Source organism: Physeter macrocephalus, chromosome 14, assembly GCF_002837175.3.
Source record: "Physeter macrocephalus isolate SW-GA chromosome 14, ASM283717v5, whole genome shotgun sequence".
NCBI lineage: Eukaryota > Metazoa > Chordata > Mammalia > Artiodactyla > Physeteridae > Physeter > Physeter macrocephalus.
This window is the reverse complement of record NC_041227.1, coordinates 113,637,445-113,655,689: the sequence shown is the minus strand read 5'-3', so window position 1 is coordinate 113,655,689 and position 18,245 is coordinate 113,637,445. Positions and strand designations below refer to the sequence as shown.

Sequence of the window (18,245 nt, the reverse complement as noted above, 5' to 3'; positions counted from 1 at the left end):
CGTCCCCTGCATCGGCAGGCGGACTCTCAACCACTGCGCCACCAGGGAAGCCCTCTTACATTTTTGATAAGCAAGGAACCAAGGCTGTTGACTTTTCCAGACAGATGTTAGGTTTTCAGATGAATGACAAGAGATAAAGTTTCCATTGGCTGTACACTCAAGTCTCAGAATATGAGCTCTTTCATGTCATTTTGTGTATGTATGCTGTCCTTTCTTCAGTGAGATTCTTTCAGGATCTCAGTTCCCCAACCAGAGGTTGAACCCGAACCACAGCAGTGAAAGCCCAGAATCCTAAGCACTAGGCCACCAGGGAACTCCCTCCTCACCCTATTTTAGAAAAGAGAAAGCTGAGAAACAGCAGCTTCTCCAAAGGTACCCAACAAATTAAGAGCAGGGCTAAAGATAAGAATTAGCCCCACCATCATTCACACCATTGTTTACCTACAAAGCCCCTTCCTTTCACTTTTTGATGAATTGCATACGTGTCTTATTCATTCATTTATTCCATGAGTAAGTACTATGAGTACATAGCAATAAGTGATGACTATGCTAGGTGTTTTGTTGTGTATATAGTGGTGATAGTGTTATGAAGGAACAGAACGGAGTATGATGGTATTTAGGTTAATTGAGAGACAGGCCCTGAATTCACTCTTACCTGAGTGTTCTCATGATCCACAGTAAAGGACAGATTAAGTCACATGCTCAGATAAATGGTGCCCCAGGCTTAGGACAGAGGGGCTATGCTGGCCTCAGTGTGACTGAAGACCACTAGGAAAGACAGGGGTCTGCGAGCTGAGAAACCTCCCTGCCCAACCTCCCACAGCATCCAACAGATCAGTAGTCAACGGCTTATCATGAGGAACAAGTACTGGCCTAGACTGGAATGTGACCTCTTTCTTCCTTAGAAAAACTGATCTGAGGTTTGAGGTTGAGGATGTGGCCAAACTGTGTCACAAACCAGAAAGCTAGTACATTTCTTAGTTCTTAGCTCAGTCTCGAGAACAGACAGTTCAGTGCCTCAAAGTCCTCTTACCTTCTCTGTGAAAAAATTGACTTCTGGGGGGAGCTGGAAGAGGAGACCTGTTTACTTAGAGTTCAAAATAAAACCAGGAAATAAGTGGGGTGGGGCAGAGCTAGAAGAGCTACTGTGTTTTTCTGGTTATTGTACTTACTATTTTTTTAAGGTGTGTGTGTGTCTGTGTGTGTCTGTGTGTGTGTCTGTCTGTGTACAATCTTCCAACATGTTCTAACAGCTGAATTTGTAAGATACCATGTAGTAGTATTTGCAAATGTACAGCTCTTTCTTCATCTGCTGTGTAGAGCTGCAGTATTGTTTTCATTTCCCAGTAGAACTCTGGGTTGAGAAACATAGACTCACTAAATGCATTTAGAAGACAGGGCATGTGGCTTTTGAGGGGCAGGAAATATCAGGTCCTGACAATTCAAAACTTTGTTTCTTTTGTGTATTGTTTTTATCTCCCCAATAGTTCCCATCCTTGATCACATTTTATCTGTACTATGACCTAGAAAGGTGAAATACAGCTTACTATCCCCATTTTATAGATAGGGATCCAAAGTTGCTTGCTGTCCTCCATACATGGGCTGCATTTTTCCGTTTCTTTGCTTTTATGCATGCTGCTTCATTCATGTGGAATTTCCTCACCCCCAAACACATTTGTCAGAATTCTAATCTTCCTTGAGGGCTTATCTGGGATTCTACTCACTCCTTGAAGCTTTTCTTCATCTTCCTAACCAGTTTCATCTCTCTCTCTTTTGAACCCAAGAGCATTTTGCACTTATTCTTACTTGGCAGTCACTCAAATTCTCATCTAACCTCCATATCGGATTGGGACTCTTTTGAGGGCAAAGACTGACAGAAAAGAAAAAAAACACAAACGTGATAGTCACTAACATCTGTTAAACCCTGTCTTTATCCAGACTTTGTGCAAGTGCTTTATTCTGTCACTCAGCCTTTACTTTGTGTGAATTGCCTACTCTATGGCAGGTACTGATTTAAGGACTAGACACTGTACATTGTAGGCATACCTATCTGCTTCACAGATACTATTTTTTTTTTTTTACAAAATTGAAAGTTTGTGGCAACCCTACCTTGAGCAAGTCTGTTGGTGCCATTTTTCTAACTGCATTTGCTCACTTCATGTCTCTGTGTCACATTTTGATAGTTCTCACAATATTTCAGACTTTTTCATTATCATTATATTTGTTACAGTGCTCTGTGATCAGTGGCCTTTGATGTTACTTTTGAAAATTTTCGGCATTTTTTAGCAATAAAGTATTTTTAAATTAACGTATGTACATTTTTTTTAGACATAATGCTACTGCACACTTAATAGACTACAGTATAGTGTGAACGTAACTTTCATATGCACTCTGGGAAACCAGAAAAATTGCGTGACTCGCTTTATCGAGGTATGTGCTTTATTGAGATGGTCTGGAACTGAACTTGCAGTGTCTCCAAGGTATGCCTGTGTTTCAATTAATGCTCACAAAAAAAAGAATGAGGTAGATGTTATTAGCCCCATTTTACAGACGAGGAACCATGCGCAGAGTCCAGTTAAGTAAATTACCCAAGGGCGTGCGTTTAATAGGTGATGAAGCTGGAATTTGAACTCCAGCGTTTTGATTTCTGAACCCATGCTCGTCACCACTGCATGTCAAATAATCTCCTTCTCTCATCCCTATCTTTCTTTCTGCACCCATCCCCAGCTCCTAGCAGAGTGCCTTAATATATAGATGGACCCGATAATTACAGGATAAATGAAATTGAATAGAGAAGCTGAAATCTAGAGAAATTGACATTCCAAAAGTCACAGGGCTTGTTGGAATGAAAAATCTAGAATCTAAGTCTTAACAGTTCCCAGCTCAGGAACCTCTAGGCTGCCTTACTTAAGGCATTTAGAAGAAGGGGAGCAAACTAGCTGTGAGCAGAGAACACGGGTATGTGAGGGTGGTGGTGCCTGTGGTGAAGAGGTCACAGAGACTCAGAAAATTCCTATAGCACGGGAAGTTATGAATGCAGTGGCTCATAGTGAAACCGAAAGCAAGTTGTGTGATCTCAGTACTTGTCAGGCTTTTGCTTTAACCGACTTGCCCCGAACTGAATGTTCCCTGGGTGAGAGCCCAGAAATTTCCAGCATTTCAGACAACCCTTTTTGAGCCTTAATCTATCCCATATCTCATAACAGGACCCCTACCATGGAAGAGCCAATAGAAGATCCCCCCACATCAGCTGTCTTGCTGGAGCATTGTCATTTCTCTCAGGTCATCTTTAACAGTGTGGAGAAGTTCTACGTCCCTGGAGGGGACATCACATGCTATTACACCCTCACCCAGCATTTCATTCCCCGTCGAAAGGATTGGATTGGCATCTTTAGAGTAAGTGGTTAATTTAGTACCAAGTGACTGGGAACTAGAGGTGAATCTTAGTTACCTCAGTGTGTGTCTGCCTCTGTCTTATAAGCATTTTGCATATATGTGTGGCCAATGTTAAAATCCTAAACTAAGCTCCCTAGCACTTCTCCCTACACACACCAGCGTGTGCTGTAGGACTCAAATTTTAATTTCAGTCTTAAGCTAAAATAAGATAGCAAATCATACAATCCACAAGTTTTATTATACTTTCAAAGACCAAATGTAAATGTTTTTAAAATTATCCTATTTTGAAATATTCACCTATGACTTGACTGGGGTAGGTGGCCCCTTACATAATTTCTGTGAATTTAAACGTCACTTGCTTACTTAGTACAGTATTTAATTTGTTTTAATATAAGTATTACAAATCTGGAAAGGATGTTGAAAATTTACCTTGTCCTGTATCTTGCATCCAATAAGTTTGTTCCTGAATAAGCATGTCTTGCTTCTTTGTGAAGATTTCCAAGAACGGAAAGTTTATGAGCTCCCTCGGTTTCCTCTTCCAGTGTCTAATCGCCCTGTCAGTTCAAGTACAGAAATGGTACTTTTTATTATAGTCAACTTACTCTCTAGCTCCTCTTCTTTCCCCCTCTGTATCTCTGTCTCTGACATCCCCTCACACACAAACACACACATACATGCACACTCTCGCTCATTCACTCACTCACACACCATAATGACAAATTGTCCTATTTAGGTCGATTTGTCAAATTTACGTTTGAAAGGTCAAACGTAAGTAACTTACACTACTGAGTCCTAACATAAGTGACCTTTGTTTTGACACTTCAGTATGTCATGTGCTTGTTTACCAATGCTGTTCATCCTAAAGTCAGACATCGTTCTTGAGTGCACTGTGTAGGAGCTGATGCTAATTCACATTTCCTCATCGAATTCCTTTTCCTTAATTGTTTGGAATTCCAAGCTAAGTGATAGAACGATGGAAGCTGGAGGTAACAAGGCTGGTGTTTAGAGGTGGGGGTAGTGGACAACTGGAGGGACAGCCGGAGCAACTTCCAGTGAGGACTTCACTCTAAACCAAATGAGAGTCTTATGCTTTTTATTTATTTATTTTGTTTTTATAAATTTTTTTTTAAATTAATTTATTTATTTGGCTGCGTTGGGTCTTCGTTGCTGCGCGAGGGCTTTCTCTAGTTGTGGCGAGTGGGTGCTACTTCTTGTTGCGGTGCATGGGCTTCTCATTGCAGTGGCTTCTCTTGTTGCGGAGCACGGGCTCTAGGCACGCGGGCTTCAGTAGTTGTGGCATGCGGGCTTCAGTAGTTGTGGCACACAGGCTCAGTAGTTGTGGCTCCTCGACTGTAGAGCGCAGGCTCAGTAGTTGTGGTGCATGGGCTTAGTTGCCCCGCAGCATGTGGGATCTTTCCGGACCAGGGCTTGAGCCCATGTCCCCTGCGTTGGCAGGTGTATTTTTGTGTGTGTGTGTGTGTGTGTGTGTGCCCGAAAGTCTTACTCTTTTTAAAAACAAATGTTTAAAAGCATTGTTTTTAAATGCATCTATACTTCATTCATTTCAGAGGTATTGCGTACCACAATAAGGAGATTGTGGTTAACCCAAAGAATGGCCTCTGATGTTCATTGTCCACAAAGCTATTGATTTGAGCACCTACCCTAAAGTGTGCAAGAAAAGTTTAAGACTAACAAAGAGAGAACACAAACTTTTTGAGAACATATGATGTGCTAGGTCTTTGATGAGGGGTGTGTGTGTGTGTGTGTGTGTGTGTGTGTGTGTGTGTGTGTGTGTGTGTTCTAATTTAATCCTTACAGCACAGCAAGCCCCCTGAGGTAAGTAGTAGTATTGCTTGTGCACAGATGAATAAAGTGAATGTACTCAAGATGGTGACCTTCCCAAGGTCTCCTTGTGTGTGTGTGTGTGTGTGTGTGTGTGTTCTAATTTAATCCTTACAGCACAGCAAGCCCCCTGAGGTAAGTAGTAGTATTGCTTGTGCACAGATGAATAAAGTGAATGTACTCAAGATGGTGACCTTCCCAAGGTCTCCTAGCGGTGAAGCAAGTTCGTTTGACTCCCAAACCTCTGCTTTTTTTCCTCTTTTCTGCTGAATTCCTTTGAACAACAGATGGTCAGTTAGAGAATTAAGGGCTGACTGTAAAGTTGTGTACTTCCTAGCTCACTTCTAAAGTGCTCCTGGTGTTCTTGCAGTGTATAGTCTTAATCATACCCCTCAACTCCTCATCTGCCCTAACACCACTGGTTCCCAGCACCAAGTAGGCACTCACAAAATGTTTCTGCACGTGCAATATGCTACATCTTCTCCATAGAGTGAAACCTACCACCAGTGATAAAGCCTAAAGTGGATGGGAGTTAGCTTTTCTTCCTTCAGTGTAGAGCCCTGTGCTCCATACTCTCTCCTTTACCCGGGCATTTATGCGATGTTCCAAGGTTTCAGGGAGGGGAAGTGTCATACCACAAGAGGCAGGCTGGGACTAGGACTGCTCAGATGGAAGAGCCAAGGACGGAAATTGCAGGTGACTAGAAGTTGCTTCCTTGTTCCAAGGCAGCAGTAATTCTTAGGCCTTCCTAGATGATATTTTGGTCACAGTGCATTAAGAAACTCCAGGATGTGAATGAAGACTCCATAAAATTCCTGCTTCCTGTACCTCCGCAGGTTTCAGTGGCTCAGAGGTGCTTACAGCAATGGGGTGGGTGTTAATGAGACACTAAAACATGCCCTAGTATGTGTGATGCACTTACAGCCTTTTCAACCCTGCTCTGATTCCTTAGTATAGGAACATGGAATTTATTTTTGGTTCTTTTTCTTCCCACTGGGCTCAGGCAGGGTCACAATACAGCAATAAATGTAAGTTTGCTTATTTGCTGAGTATTCTCCCCTTGAAGACACAATGGCTCCTTTTCTATTCTCCGGTATGCTCTTATCTTCCGGATAGGATTTGAGCCGTCTTTTACCCCTCTTCACATTTAGTGAGAATATTTTCCACTTAGCCAGCCTTCTGCTCTGAGGCATATTTTACAGTATCCTTATATCTTATGACTTACTGCATTCCATACCTAGAAGGGGCCTTTATGACTACCAGACTGTTGTTGTTATCTTTATCACCAAAAAGCCTCCATTAAACATGCGTTAAGAAAAACACGGAAGAAAGAAAACTCTACAGATTGGACTCTGTTATCTGATACCTCATAGTCCAAGAACTCTCTTGTCCATCCAACCCCAACACACACATTATTTTTTAAATGCACTTTTAAACGCAGTGATATAACCGGGTTGGTATAGGTGACAAGACTGAATTGGACACAGGAGAGGACGAACCAGTGGAGAGGGCAGATCAGAAGTGCTTTCTGATTAAGAAGTTCCAAGAACACTGTTGTAGGAAAATAGCAGGATCAAGGTTCACAATCCCACAACTTTTTGCCCAATCACTCTCAGTTCTATGTCTGACTTGGAGATACAATATTTGGAACTCTTGTCCTGGGTGTTGAATGACCAGTTTTTGTTTCCCTCTAAAACAAGTAATTTAGACTCTGTGTGCATACCAGTTTTTAATTGTATATATAGTTATCATAAGTCAAAAAACAAGATTTGATCCACTGTGGGTAGATCTTATCATAATGAACTTATTCTATTGTAAAATCAACATAACAAAAAGTGCATTTTAAGAAGACATGGCCCAAATCTGTGCACTTCCAGATGCTGAGAGCCTCTTGTCATTGCAGGTGGGATGGAAGACAACCCGTGAGTACTACACCTTCATGTGGGTTACTTTGCCCATTGACCTAAACAGCAAATCTGGCAAACAGCAGGAGGTCCAATTCAAAGGTGAGAGAAATACTGGATCAAAGGTAGAAGACAGCTAGCAGCCAAGACTAATTAATTCCCTTGAGCTTGAGCTTTCTGGGGTAGATAAAAGACTTCCAGACTTTTAGTTTTCTGAATAGACCTTATTTTGGATTAAAAATCATGTTCTGTTTTCAGCTTATTACCTGCCCAAGGATGATGAGTATTACCAGTTCTGCTATGTGGATCAGGATGGTGTGGTCCGGGGGGCAAGTATCCCTTTCCAGTTCCGTCCAGAAAATGAGGAGGACATCCTGGTTGTTACCACTCAGGTCTGTAAGCATCTCATCTCAATCCCTTCCTGCCACTAAGTGTAGCAATTCCAGGATAGGGTAGAATTTTAGTCAGTAAGCCTTTATTGAATGTCTAACAGATAACTGTTGGGAAAATTTTTTACAGTACCCATTCAAACCCACCATTCCTAAGGGAATGACTTAGGAATGTTAACAAGAATCATAACAATAAGTGATTTCTCCTTTCTCTAAAACTTGTCACTCAGTTGACATTCAGTTATTTAACTTTCCCAGTTACTTAATTTTTGTCATCTGCACATCTTATCACCATAGTAAATTTTATAAGCTCCGTTGAGGAGAGACACGCCAAATATTTTCTTTGTATCTCTCAGATTCATTTGCTTACTCAGTTATTTAACAGGACCCCTACTTCCATCCAACACTCTGGTAGGCACTGGGGATGTAGTGAAGAATCAATTAAAACCCTGTCCCAGTCTCAAGGAGCTAAGTCTGAGAGGAGAGACAGACAATATTTAGTGTTTGCGAGAAAAAACTATGTTCTTTTGTCATTCCCCCTTTTAACTTTTTGTGGCCTTAATTTTGTTTATCTTTCTTCCTTGGTAATGGCAGCCTCAGTGCTGCAGTCATACAGACACACCTCTCTTACCCCCTTCCCTACATATTGAGGGGCTGCTTCCACTTGGGGTACACAGATGTCACTACAGTGAGTGGGAATCAGCTAGACCATAACCATCCCAGCCTATGGGAATTTTCTGCTAGAGGGACTTGAACATCCATTGAGCTATAAAGGGCCAAATATGAGTTTATGGAACGTTCTTTTGTAGGGTGAGGTGGAAGAGATCGAGCAGCACAACAAGGAGCTCTGTGAAGAAAACCAGCAGCTGAAAGATAGCTGTGTCAGCCTCCAGAAGCAGAATTCAGACATGCAGGCTAAGCTCCGAAAGAAGCAGGTATGGGCTTCCGTGGTGGCGCAGTGGTTGAGAGTCCGCCTGCTGATGCAGGGGACACGGGTTCGTGCCCCGGTCCGGGAAGATCCCACATGCCGCAGAGCAGCTGGGCCCGTGAGCCATGGCCGCTGAGCCTGCACGTCCGGAGCCTGTGCTCCGCGACGGGAGAGGCCACAGCAGTGAGAGGCCCGCGTACCACAAAAAAATAAAATAAAATTTAAAAAAGCAGTTAAAGGTGAACTTGGAGGATGGAGATCGGAATCATTTTCTGTTTTTCTTGTGATCTCACGCCCTTATACTAATACCTGGCACAGATTTTAGTATATTAGACATTTCCTTTTTATTGTTTACATATTGAAATGATATTTTCATTTAATGGATTAAATACTATTAGTAAAATAATTTCATCTATTTCTTTTTACTTTTTTTAATGTTGCTACTAAAATTTTTAAATTACGTATGTGGCTTTCATGAATTAATTGGACAACACGTTTCTAGGAGAAAAGCACCTTTATTTTGCCCACTGCTGTGTCTGCAGTGCCAGAAGAGTGTCTGGTGTGTAATAGGCACTCATTAAATATTTGTTTAATGAATTAATGGACAAATATAAGCTCCACTAGAAGAGAAATTAGGTAGATGTATTTTTTCTTCCTTTTTTTAATTGAGTTGTAGTTGATTTACAATGTTGTGTTAGTTTCAGGTGTACAGCAAAGTGATTCAGTTTTTTATATATATATATATTAGATACTTTTCCCGTATAGGTTATTACAAAATATTGAGTATAGTTCCCTGTGCTATACAGTAGGTTCATGTTGGTTATTTATTTTATATATAGTAGTGTGTATATGTTAATCCCAAACTCCTAAGGTAGATGTATTTTTAATATGGAAAGAACATATTAAGAACATTTTAATATAGAAATCCTTTTACTTGGATATTTCATTCACTGCTGTGTCATGCTATATGCCTGACATATAATAAGTGCTCAATAAATATTTGTTGGCTGCCTGAGATACTAAACACTGTCTTAGAAATGTTAAGTCCCTTTGACGTTTGCATCTACAGGAGGAGCTGGAAACCCTAAAGAGCATCAGTAAGAGATTGGAAGAGACAATGAGAGAGCAGAAGGACTGTTGGGAGACAGAGCTTCTCCAGTGAGTGTGACTCTCGAATGGGAGGAGCTGCTGTGTCACAGACACCCTTAGGCAGGGTCAGATTAGATTTTACAACAGTCTTCCTGTTATCACAGTGATAGGTATGATTCTCCCTCTTTGATTCATGAGCTCTTTGATTCTAGGTTAGAGAATTAGTATCAGAATTGTAAGGACAAATGATCTGAATTAAAGTATTAATGTTAAGTGTTGAACATTTGCAGTTTGAGGTCAGGAAGCCAAAATAGGACTGAAGAAGAGACTAGTGGATTTACAAATAACTCTGCAGGCTTAGGGCCAAGGCAGCCCTAAATCGTTTAAGGTCTGGGGGAGCTGACCTAGAATCAGTACTTTTTTTCACTTAGTCATCTCCACTTCCACAGGCTGAAAGAACAAAACCAGAAGATGTCCTCAGAAAATGAGAAGATGGGAGTCAGAGTGGATCAGCTTCAGGTAGGTAATGCCAAACCTTTGCCAAAGTATATTTTCTTAGCCTTGCACCACTCCACTGTGGTGGCGCAGGAGGATGCAGCTCATTGTACTGAATGCCTAGTGGTGGATCTCTCAGAGCATCACACTACAGTTTCAGGGGGTGTGTTTTCTGTTCTTGGCCCTCCACACCCTTTTTAACTTTTCTTTTAGCTACAGAATCTTTTCAAGCAAAATCTTAACTAAAAAGCCTGGAATGTAAAGCATGTAGCAGCAGAACTGCTCTCTTTTTTAGGAAGCTGTGCCTTAAAGAGGGGCTTTAAAGGGTGGTTTGTCAGATTTTACTCAGTTGAGTCTTAGATTCTTAGGTGTAAGGTAGAGCTGAAGAGTGAAGAAGTTCTTGGGGATATTTGGCAGTTGGGAGTTGCTGGGGAACACACATCTCTTTATGTTACTGTACATTTAGAAGCATTGTTCCTGTTTAGTTTTCCTTCTTTTTTATTTTGGTTATATTCACTATTTTTGCTTTAGGCCCAGCTGTCAACTCAAGAGAAAGAAATGGAGAAGCTTGTTCAGGGAGTTCAAGATAAAACAGAGCAGTTGGAGCACCTGAAAAAGGAAAATGGCCAGCTCTTTCTCAGTTTAACTGAACAGGTAGAGTCATGGGACAAAATATTTTTAGGCATTTGTGAAAAAAGATATACATTGTTCTTTCTTTGCTCTATCATATACCTGGGTGTCACTGGCTGCGGGAAGGGTCTCAGGGGAAGCCATCTGAAATGAGGTATCTAACGGCTTTTCTCAGAAACTAATAAGAGAAGACTTGCTTTTCTCTCTGCACCCTGCTCGCTCATTAGCTTAGCAGGCCTTTCCCCAGTGCGTGCGCACATGTGCGTGTGTGTGTGTGTGTGTGTGTGTGTGTGTGTGTGTGTGTTTTCCCAGCAGCGGTACTGAAATCTGTTTTTGTGCAGAGGGAACGCCAGAAGGAGCTCGAGTGGACAGTGGAGGAGATGAAGCAGAAAGAAACTGCTGCAGCGAAGAAACAACAGGAGTTAACGGCATGTCTGTCTTTGGATGGCTATGTGGGAGGGAGCCTAAAGAAAGGAAGGGATAGAGCCTATTTTCAGGGGATGGACAGGATGAATGACACAGATTACAATAGCATTTACCTCTGGACTTTCTTCTGTCTACCCAAAGGGACAGAGAATCTGCCATTTACAGACTGTTTAGGAGAGGTGGGTGTTTCTAATATGTGACGAGTGAAAAGGAATATTGGAAGTTAAACTTCATGAGAGGTTGTAGTAAATAGAGCCTTGGGCTAGGAATCACACAGAGTAACCCGTACCCCCTTCTTAAAGAGTTTTTGTCGGGGCAGACAAATTAATGATTGTAAAATGAGCTCTACAATTAGAAGATATTATAGTAGTCAAACAAATTTTGTTATAATTAATATAATGTTAGCAATTATCATCATTATAAATTATTCTGAGCTATGTAATATAGTAATGAAAGCCTGATTGACTAATAATTTCCTATAATATATTGTTGGAAACGAGGCCTCATGGTGATCACAGGTGCCTAGAAGCTCCATTTTCTGAACTGTTGTAAGGACATGAGAAATCCTGATGTGTGGAGAATATCCAGCTGTTGGGAATGTAACTCATATCCTCTATGCATCATTCATTCATTCAATCATTATCCGATCGATTATTGAGTACCTACTGTATATAAGACACTGCGTATTTTAGCTTATATAATAAAGAATAGATGCAACAAAGTTTGAAAATCATCAACTCACAGGTTAAGTATAGCCCACAGGAATGTTTTATTTGTTCTAGATGGTGTTTTTTAAAAAACCGATTTGATGACCAACGCTTAAAAATGGGAACATTTCCCGTTAAAAGAAATTTGTATTTCCAGCTTCTTGAAAAATCAGAGACTCTGGCAACATATGAGCCAACACTCCCGCCCAGTAGCAGAATCTGGAGCTGAGTAGCTGCTGACCCTTTAGATGGGTCATGCGTTCCCCATGTGGCTGCCGTCCTCACTGTTTCGTTGCATCCCACACTCCTTTATTCAGTTCCATTACTTGCCAGGCCCCTACTGGCGCTTTTGAGTTTGTGACCTCTGATGTAACAAAGAAATCTGCTTTAAATAATCTATAGCCATTCAAAGGTTTGGACCTCCTTGGTTTTCATGGAATACTTTTCAAGGTCCAGGGGCTCCCCAGTTGTCTGATAGCAATTCTTTATTCCTCATGCATCCAAAAGGCCCCTAACTCTGAGGACCATGTATCTTAGGCTTCAGGAGCCTAGGAACAAGAAAACAACAGTGGAGGAGCAGTTAGTACAAGAGGTGGAACGCCTAAAGGCAAAGGTAGAGGCCGGGAAATCCTGTTTCTTAGAGAAATACGAAGAGTGTCAACGGATCCACAAACAGATCAGGCAACTCAGGGCTGCCGCACGGGTAGGTGACAGAGTTGAGGGGCCCAGGAAGCAAAGGGTGTAAAGGTTTGTGGTTCCTGGACCAAGCCCAGAGGATTGTACACCCTCGTTAAGGAGAATACACCCTCTGCTAAAAAAGAGGAATGGAGTATGGGGCCAGAAACCAGCCTGGAGAGCCCCAGAAATAGGGGCCCCAGTTCAGCCATGGGTCTCAGGGAAGGTTTTTATAACCATTGAGCAGGTTTCTGTACAGACTCAGATAGTGCTTTCTTATTTCTGCCTTTTGAGGAAGTGAACCAGGACCAGAAGAGCTAGCAGGAGCCAATGGGGATGGGGAGCCAGGAGCCTGCAGTCAGCACTGTCATCGGGGAGCCCCCTTTCACATTACTACCTCAGGGTCGGCTAGAAGCGCACAGCAGTTTGGGCACCATCGTTCAAATGAAAAATCTTGAAAAAAACCCCACAACTAGTAGGATTAGCTTAAAGTGTTTTTGTGAGGTATTCGCGTGTGTATGTATATAGGCAGGTGTTGGGAAGTGCTGAAGCATGCCTATGAGTTTTGGCTCCATGAAACTAGTCAGGTGAACCCATCATACTGGGAAGCCCAGGACCCCAGTCTGGGTTCCTTGTAGCCTTGGATAAATGCCTTCCAGGGTTCCTTCTTCCTCAGTGTAACTTGAGTCCACACGCCTATCTTCACACTGGGAGGGAGTCACACCAGCCTAATTCAGTGCTTCACGCTGTGTTGGGTGAGATGTTTATTCAAGACAAAGATGATGATTGTTTCCATGGTTGCATGGGGTTAAAAAAAGCTCAATTTATCCCTAGTTCTGTTAAGCCAGTCTTGAGGTTTCCCCCAAGCTAACTTTTTCTCTCTTTGGTCACTTACTCCCAGCTAAACCAAAAGAAACTGGCATCTTGATGCCAGCCCAAGCCTTCAGGCATTTTGTTAAGTCATTTTTCTGTAAGTCACCATCACCCCATGGTACCACTCCTCCCTACCCCTATTTCCTTCTCCAGCACCTCAGTCCCACCACTTTGGAAAGCCAGATCCTCTATGATCTCCTTGTTTTACCCCGCCTTGGATCCAGACTGCAATAGGCGGTCCTAATCCTATTTTTTTTTTTTTTTTTTTTGACAGGACCAGAACTTTGACCTGTCAAAAAGACTGAGTGAGAACAAGATTATATATAATGTTCTGCAGAAAGAGAAAGAGAGAATGGAAGAAGAAAATGATGTAAGTATGTAAAAGACTTTTTAAGGGAAGGAGCAGGGTGACCCAGAGATTTGGTGATAACATAAAAAGTTAAACAAAAGAGCCCTTTCTGGGACATTGGATGAGACAGTTGCTCCCAAACAAAGAGTACATTTCATCTGGTTTCCTAATCTACCGCAAAACCCATCCTTTGTTCTGTAACTGAAGCTTGTTTGGCATGGCAGTAGTGACCTTGAAAGGAGCAGCCTTGATGAAGATCTAACTTATTATTTTTGCTTTGAACTCCACAGCTATTGTAAGTATTGTCTTTGGGGAGTAATATCCTACATCGTTTTTGCGCTAGCTGAGGGACCCTTTTCCGTCAGCACAACTTTTTTCTTTTTCTCTGCTGCCAAACCAGGAGCAGAAGTGGTGGTCTGTACCAGTGCTGGACCCATGGTAGGCCCCAAATAAATACTATGCATTCATTCATTCATCAGTTCATTCTTTCATCCAACCAGTATTTATTTTCTGCTGTATGCTAAACACATTATTATTGATTGATTGAGGATGATGGCAGCAAATAAAAAGGTTGAACTTGAAGTCATTCTCACATGCTTGCTGGCATCAAAGAGCAGGTGTCCATGCATTCTGGCTGCTCCTCCGATCTACACCTCCAGCCATTCTCCATCTCTACCCTCTCCATAACCCTTCTGGGCTATGCCTTCAAGTGATCGTTTCTACCTTTGATTATATCATTTATGCCAATGTGTTTCAATTTTGCAGAAAGACTTTGAGGTCTGTTTCTGGTCCTGTCATTCTCATCCTCTTGATTTAGTTAGCTGTCCCTTGACTTTGAAATAGTCGATGGTGTGGGCTGGGGGTGGGGGAAGGGTGTGCAGAAGATGGGGAAGGAAGAATGCACACAACTTGCAGCAAGAAGAAAAAGATCTGATATTTGGAAGCTTTGTTAAGAACTATAGTAAAACCCTCTTAAGATGTTAAGAGGAAATTTACTGATTTTCTTTTTTCTAAGAACTTTAAATGTTGCCTGTCCCCCTTGTGGCTTGATCTCTTACATTCTTTCTCTCTCGCATTCCCTCCCTCTCTTTTTTCCTCCTTCTCACTCTCTGTTGGCATATCCATTTAACGGGATAAAACATGAAGAGGGAAAATTATATCAGATGAATATTCACACTATGTAAGAAAATTGTTCTAGGAAGGAGACTAAAAGAAGCATTCTGCTCTCAATAATGTGCAACAGTTTCAATCTTCATATAGCTCCCACCACCCTCACATATCCATACAACTTCTGTACCCCCTTCAGTTGGTGTGTATTTAAAGATTTAAAAATTCCTTTTTGCATTCGTTCTAAGCAAAATTCGATACATATTTAAATTCAGATATTAAGAACTCAGATCTTTGGAATACTGAGGCTGCTGCTTCCCCTTCTGAAGAATTATGGTTTATCATTTCTTGGGCTTCTCCAGTGCCACATTGTTAATTGAGAACTACCTGTAATGGGCATCCCTGGCCAGTTCCTTGTGGCCATTTGTTGTTGTCTTTTAACATGTCTCTGTAAATACTCTATCCTTAGCTTTTGAAGATGGAGAACAGCACACTGCTGAGTTACATGGGTCTGAATTATGACTCTTTTCCGTATCAAGCGCCTACTTCGAATCAAGGAGGTGCAAGACAAAACCCAGGACTTGTCTATGGAAACCCATATTCTGGTAAGACAACTTTGCCATTTGAGCTGGAGGCCCCTGCTTGCATTTTGTTTCGTCCAATAAATTTTTTTTAATCTGAAATGCTAATTAAGACCAGCCTCATTGTTAAGACTTGTTGGGCAGAAGCTGAGTACCCAACAGAAAGACTGCCAGGCAAGAAGTGTTAATTGAGAAATAAATCTGAATCTAGAAGACACAAATCAGATCATTCGCCTAGAGGCAGCAGACACAAATTGAGTCCCGTGGCTATATTCCAAATATATAAATCAGAGAAATGTCTCTGTGTAGAAGATATATACATCTAAAGCTGAGGAAGCTAATTAAGATTTGGAAATGGAAGCACGAGAGGCGGACTATACCACCCAGGATGGGCTGTTAGGCAGCCACCCCCGTGGCCTGACCAGGGGTAGCAGGGATGTGCTCAACAGAGACTCCTGAGTGGTTTGGGGGACAGGAAATGGGGTGACAAGCAGTCTTGTCATTGAAGGACCCGGGGTCACATGTCTTTGCCAAACAGGGAACTTTCCTCCTTTTTTGTCTCCAAAAGCGATATGAGACCTCATTTGCTTTTTTGCGACAGTTTAAAGCAGTCCTGTTCTCTTAACAGTCACACTCTGATCTTTGCAACAGGCAGGGGTACAAGTTTATTTTTCCTTAAAAATATTTTTAAACATTTCATTTAAAAAATGACTGTGTGGATTTGGTCTTAAAATCTATTCTCAGACTATTTCCGTGTTAAATTGTTACTGCTTTCATTAAAATCTCATTTTCTCCACACTGAAAATAGGTTTATTGTTTTCTTCTGATTATATAATGGCTACGGAAAATGCCACTTCATTATTTTTTCCTCTTTTCCCGCTATCCTTGACCTAGATCCCCTCCATCAAAGTAGATGGTATATATGAGAGCTAAAGAATCAGAAGGGGAACAATGAGGGTTACAAAAAACAGCTGCTAGAACACAGCTGGAGAATGTATTCTAGGGATGCATTTCATTGAATGAAATCTTTTTTATTACCTTCAGGTATCCAAGAAAGTTCTGCCCCCAGCCTGGTAAGTATTTGATTCATGAGATTGGCCACATCAAATCTTTGAGAAAATTTCCCTTCCTGCTCCATCCAGTTCACGGGAGAACCATAGGGAGACTGGTTCACTGTGATAACTCCAGAAGTCAGCAGGATCGATTTGGTCAGTGCCGAAAGCTGAGAGAGCCTGTTAGGGCGGGGAGAAGAAAACACAGTTCATCCATCAGTGTTCCGCTGAAGATTTTCACCTGTGAATTGAGTTTGGTAGCAGGACTGGGGAGGAGATAGGAACCAGGCAGGTAGCCAAACAAGGTATGTCCAGTGCCCCTTCCAGGCAATGTTACATCCTTTCAGTCCTGGGGTTAGAGAATGCCCCAGTGAGTATCTCCAAATGTGAATTTGTTCATCCATCCTCTATTTCTTGATCACCTACCATCTGCCGAGCATTATGCTAGGTGCTGAGGATACAGTAGAAAGTCAGACACAGTCTCTGCCACATATAGCTTACATTCGGACTGACCTCTTTGCTCTTCCTCCCAGCTCTCCATCAAGAAATGCCCCACCTGCAAATCAGACTTTCCTGATGACTTGTTTGATCACACCTTGGAGCAGCACGTGCAGACCCTTAGTTTGAATTGTCCAATTTGTGACAAGGCCTTCCCAGCAAAAGAGAAGCAGATCTTCGAAGACCATGTGTTCTGCCACACTCTCTAAGTGTCCCAGCCTCTTGGATCTATACTGTACATGGATTTTGTAGAGTAGAACCTATAGCTTCTACTATGAGTTATGACCCAAGATCCTGCCTACTCTGAATTATTAGGGATTTACTTAGTCCTGCTGCCCTATAGGTGGAGTCAGGTCGATTATCTGAAGCATAGTGTTAAGGGCTGTTTTAGTACCTTTTAAGTCACGTAACTCCAGCTGTGTCAGTCTCTCAACTAAAATGCCCATTCTTCCGAGGGTCTCCAGCATAAAGGGCCTGGATGGAGCTGACCTGGCTGTTCACAGCAGGCCTGACTCGAGAGCTAAGTGAGTAGTTTCCCAGGTTGTCCCGCTGCCGTTCAAGGTCAGGCCTTGAGTGCGTTTGTACTCAGTCCTCAGTCCTAACCCTGGGAGTGGCGACTGATCAGAGGTTGAGAATTTCTTCCTCCTCCTCAGGCCTCCTTCTCCAACCGGTTTAGAATAGTCAAAAATGGCATGGCAGAGAGCCCAGACATCCAATTTGGATACCGAAGGTTTCTCATCTTGATTTCCCAGCTCCCAACAGAAGCATTCCTGAACCATGGACATGAAATATTATTTCACTCACAGAAAGTCTTTCTGTCTGGATACCTCTGACTGGCATTTTCTACTCTGGTGTTTTCCTGTGCACATAACTATTATTGTTCTAAGTCCTTTCTTAATGGTTAGTGGGACTTGTTAGAAACTGTATGGGTTTGCAACTTTCTGAGCAGTTGAGTTTGAATATGGATAAGTTAGAATGAGAACTATTGTTAATCGCTTTAATACTAAAAATAAACTAGTCCTCTACTTCAGGGACTTTGGTAATTTAAAATAAACCTTGAGTTCATGTTTGTTTGTTTTTTTTTTTATTTTTAAGCTTGTGGGGAAAGTATAATCAAAAGGATCGTCGGAATTATAGACCCCACCAAGGATTTCTCTTCACCTGTCTTAACTAGTCAACAAAAGAGTGTCCTGGCCATTATCTTGAGGTGGAGAGGGAGGTGACGAAGCATTAGTTTGAGAAATCTGGAGCCCTGACTTTCTTGTTCTTTCTGTGCATTTTTGAAAGGGTGTGGATTTGGGCGC

The 18,245-nt window shown here is 41.9% G+C and overlaps 1 protein-coding gene across 2 annotated transcripts in view; it reads left to right on the top strand.

Annotated features, from left to right (window-relative positions):
* The window catches only part of CALCOCO2 (calcium binding and coiled-coil domain 2), a 21,673-nt gene extending 3,665 nt beyond the window's left edge, over window positions 1-18,008 (top strand). For both annotated transcript variants that reach the window (XM_007109415.3, XM_007109416.4), the window contains exons 2-13: window positions 3,207-3,396; window positions 7,142-7,244; window positions 7,401-7,534; window positions 8,341-8,466; window positions 9,529-9,617; window positions 9,998-10,067; window positions 10,575-10,697; window positions 11,015-11,101; window positions 13,629-13,724; window positions 15,280-15,415; window positions 16,436-16,464; window positions 16,977-18,008. In XM_007109415.3, the coding sequence (XP_007109477.1) occupies window positions 3,217-3,396; window positions 7,142-7,244; window positions 7,401-7,534; window positions 8,341-8,466; window positions 9,529-9,617; window positions 9,998-10,067; window positions 10,575-10,697; window positions 11,015-11,101; window positions 13,629-13,724; window positions 15,280-15,415; window positions 16,436-16,464; window positions 16,977-17,150 (1,347 nt within the window). In that variant the 5' untranslated portion in view covers window positions 3,207-3,216 and the 3' untranslated portion in view covers window positions 17,151-18,008. The remainder of the gene's footprint in view (window positions 1-3,206; window positions 3,397-7,141; window positions 7,245-7,400; window positions 7,535-8,340; window positions 8,467-9,528; window positions 9,618-9,997; window positions 10,068-10,574; window positions 10,698-11,014; window positions 11,102-13,628; window positions 13,725-15,279; window positions 15,416-16,435; window positions 16,465-16,976) is intronic.
* The last annotated feature ends 237 nt before the right edge of the window (window positions 18,009-18,245 follow it).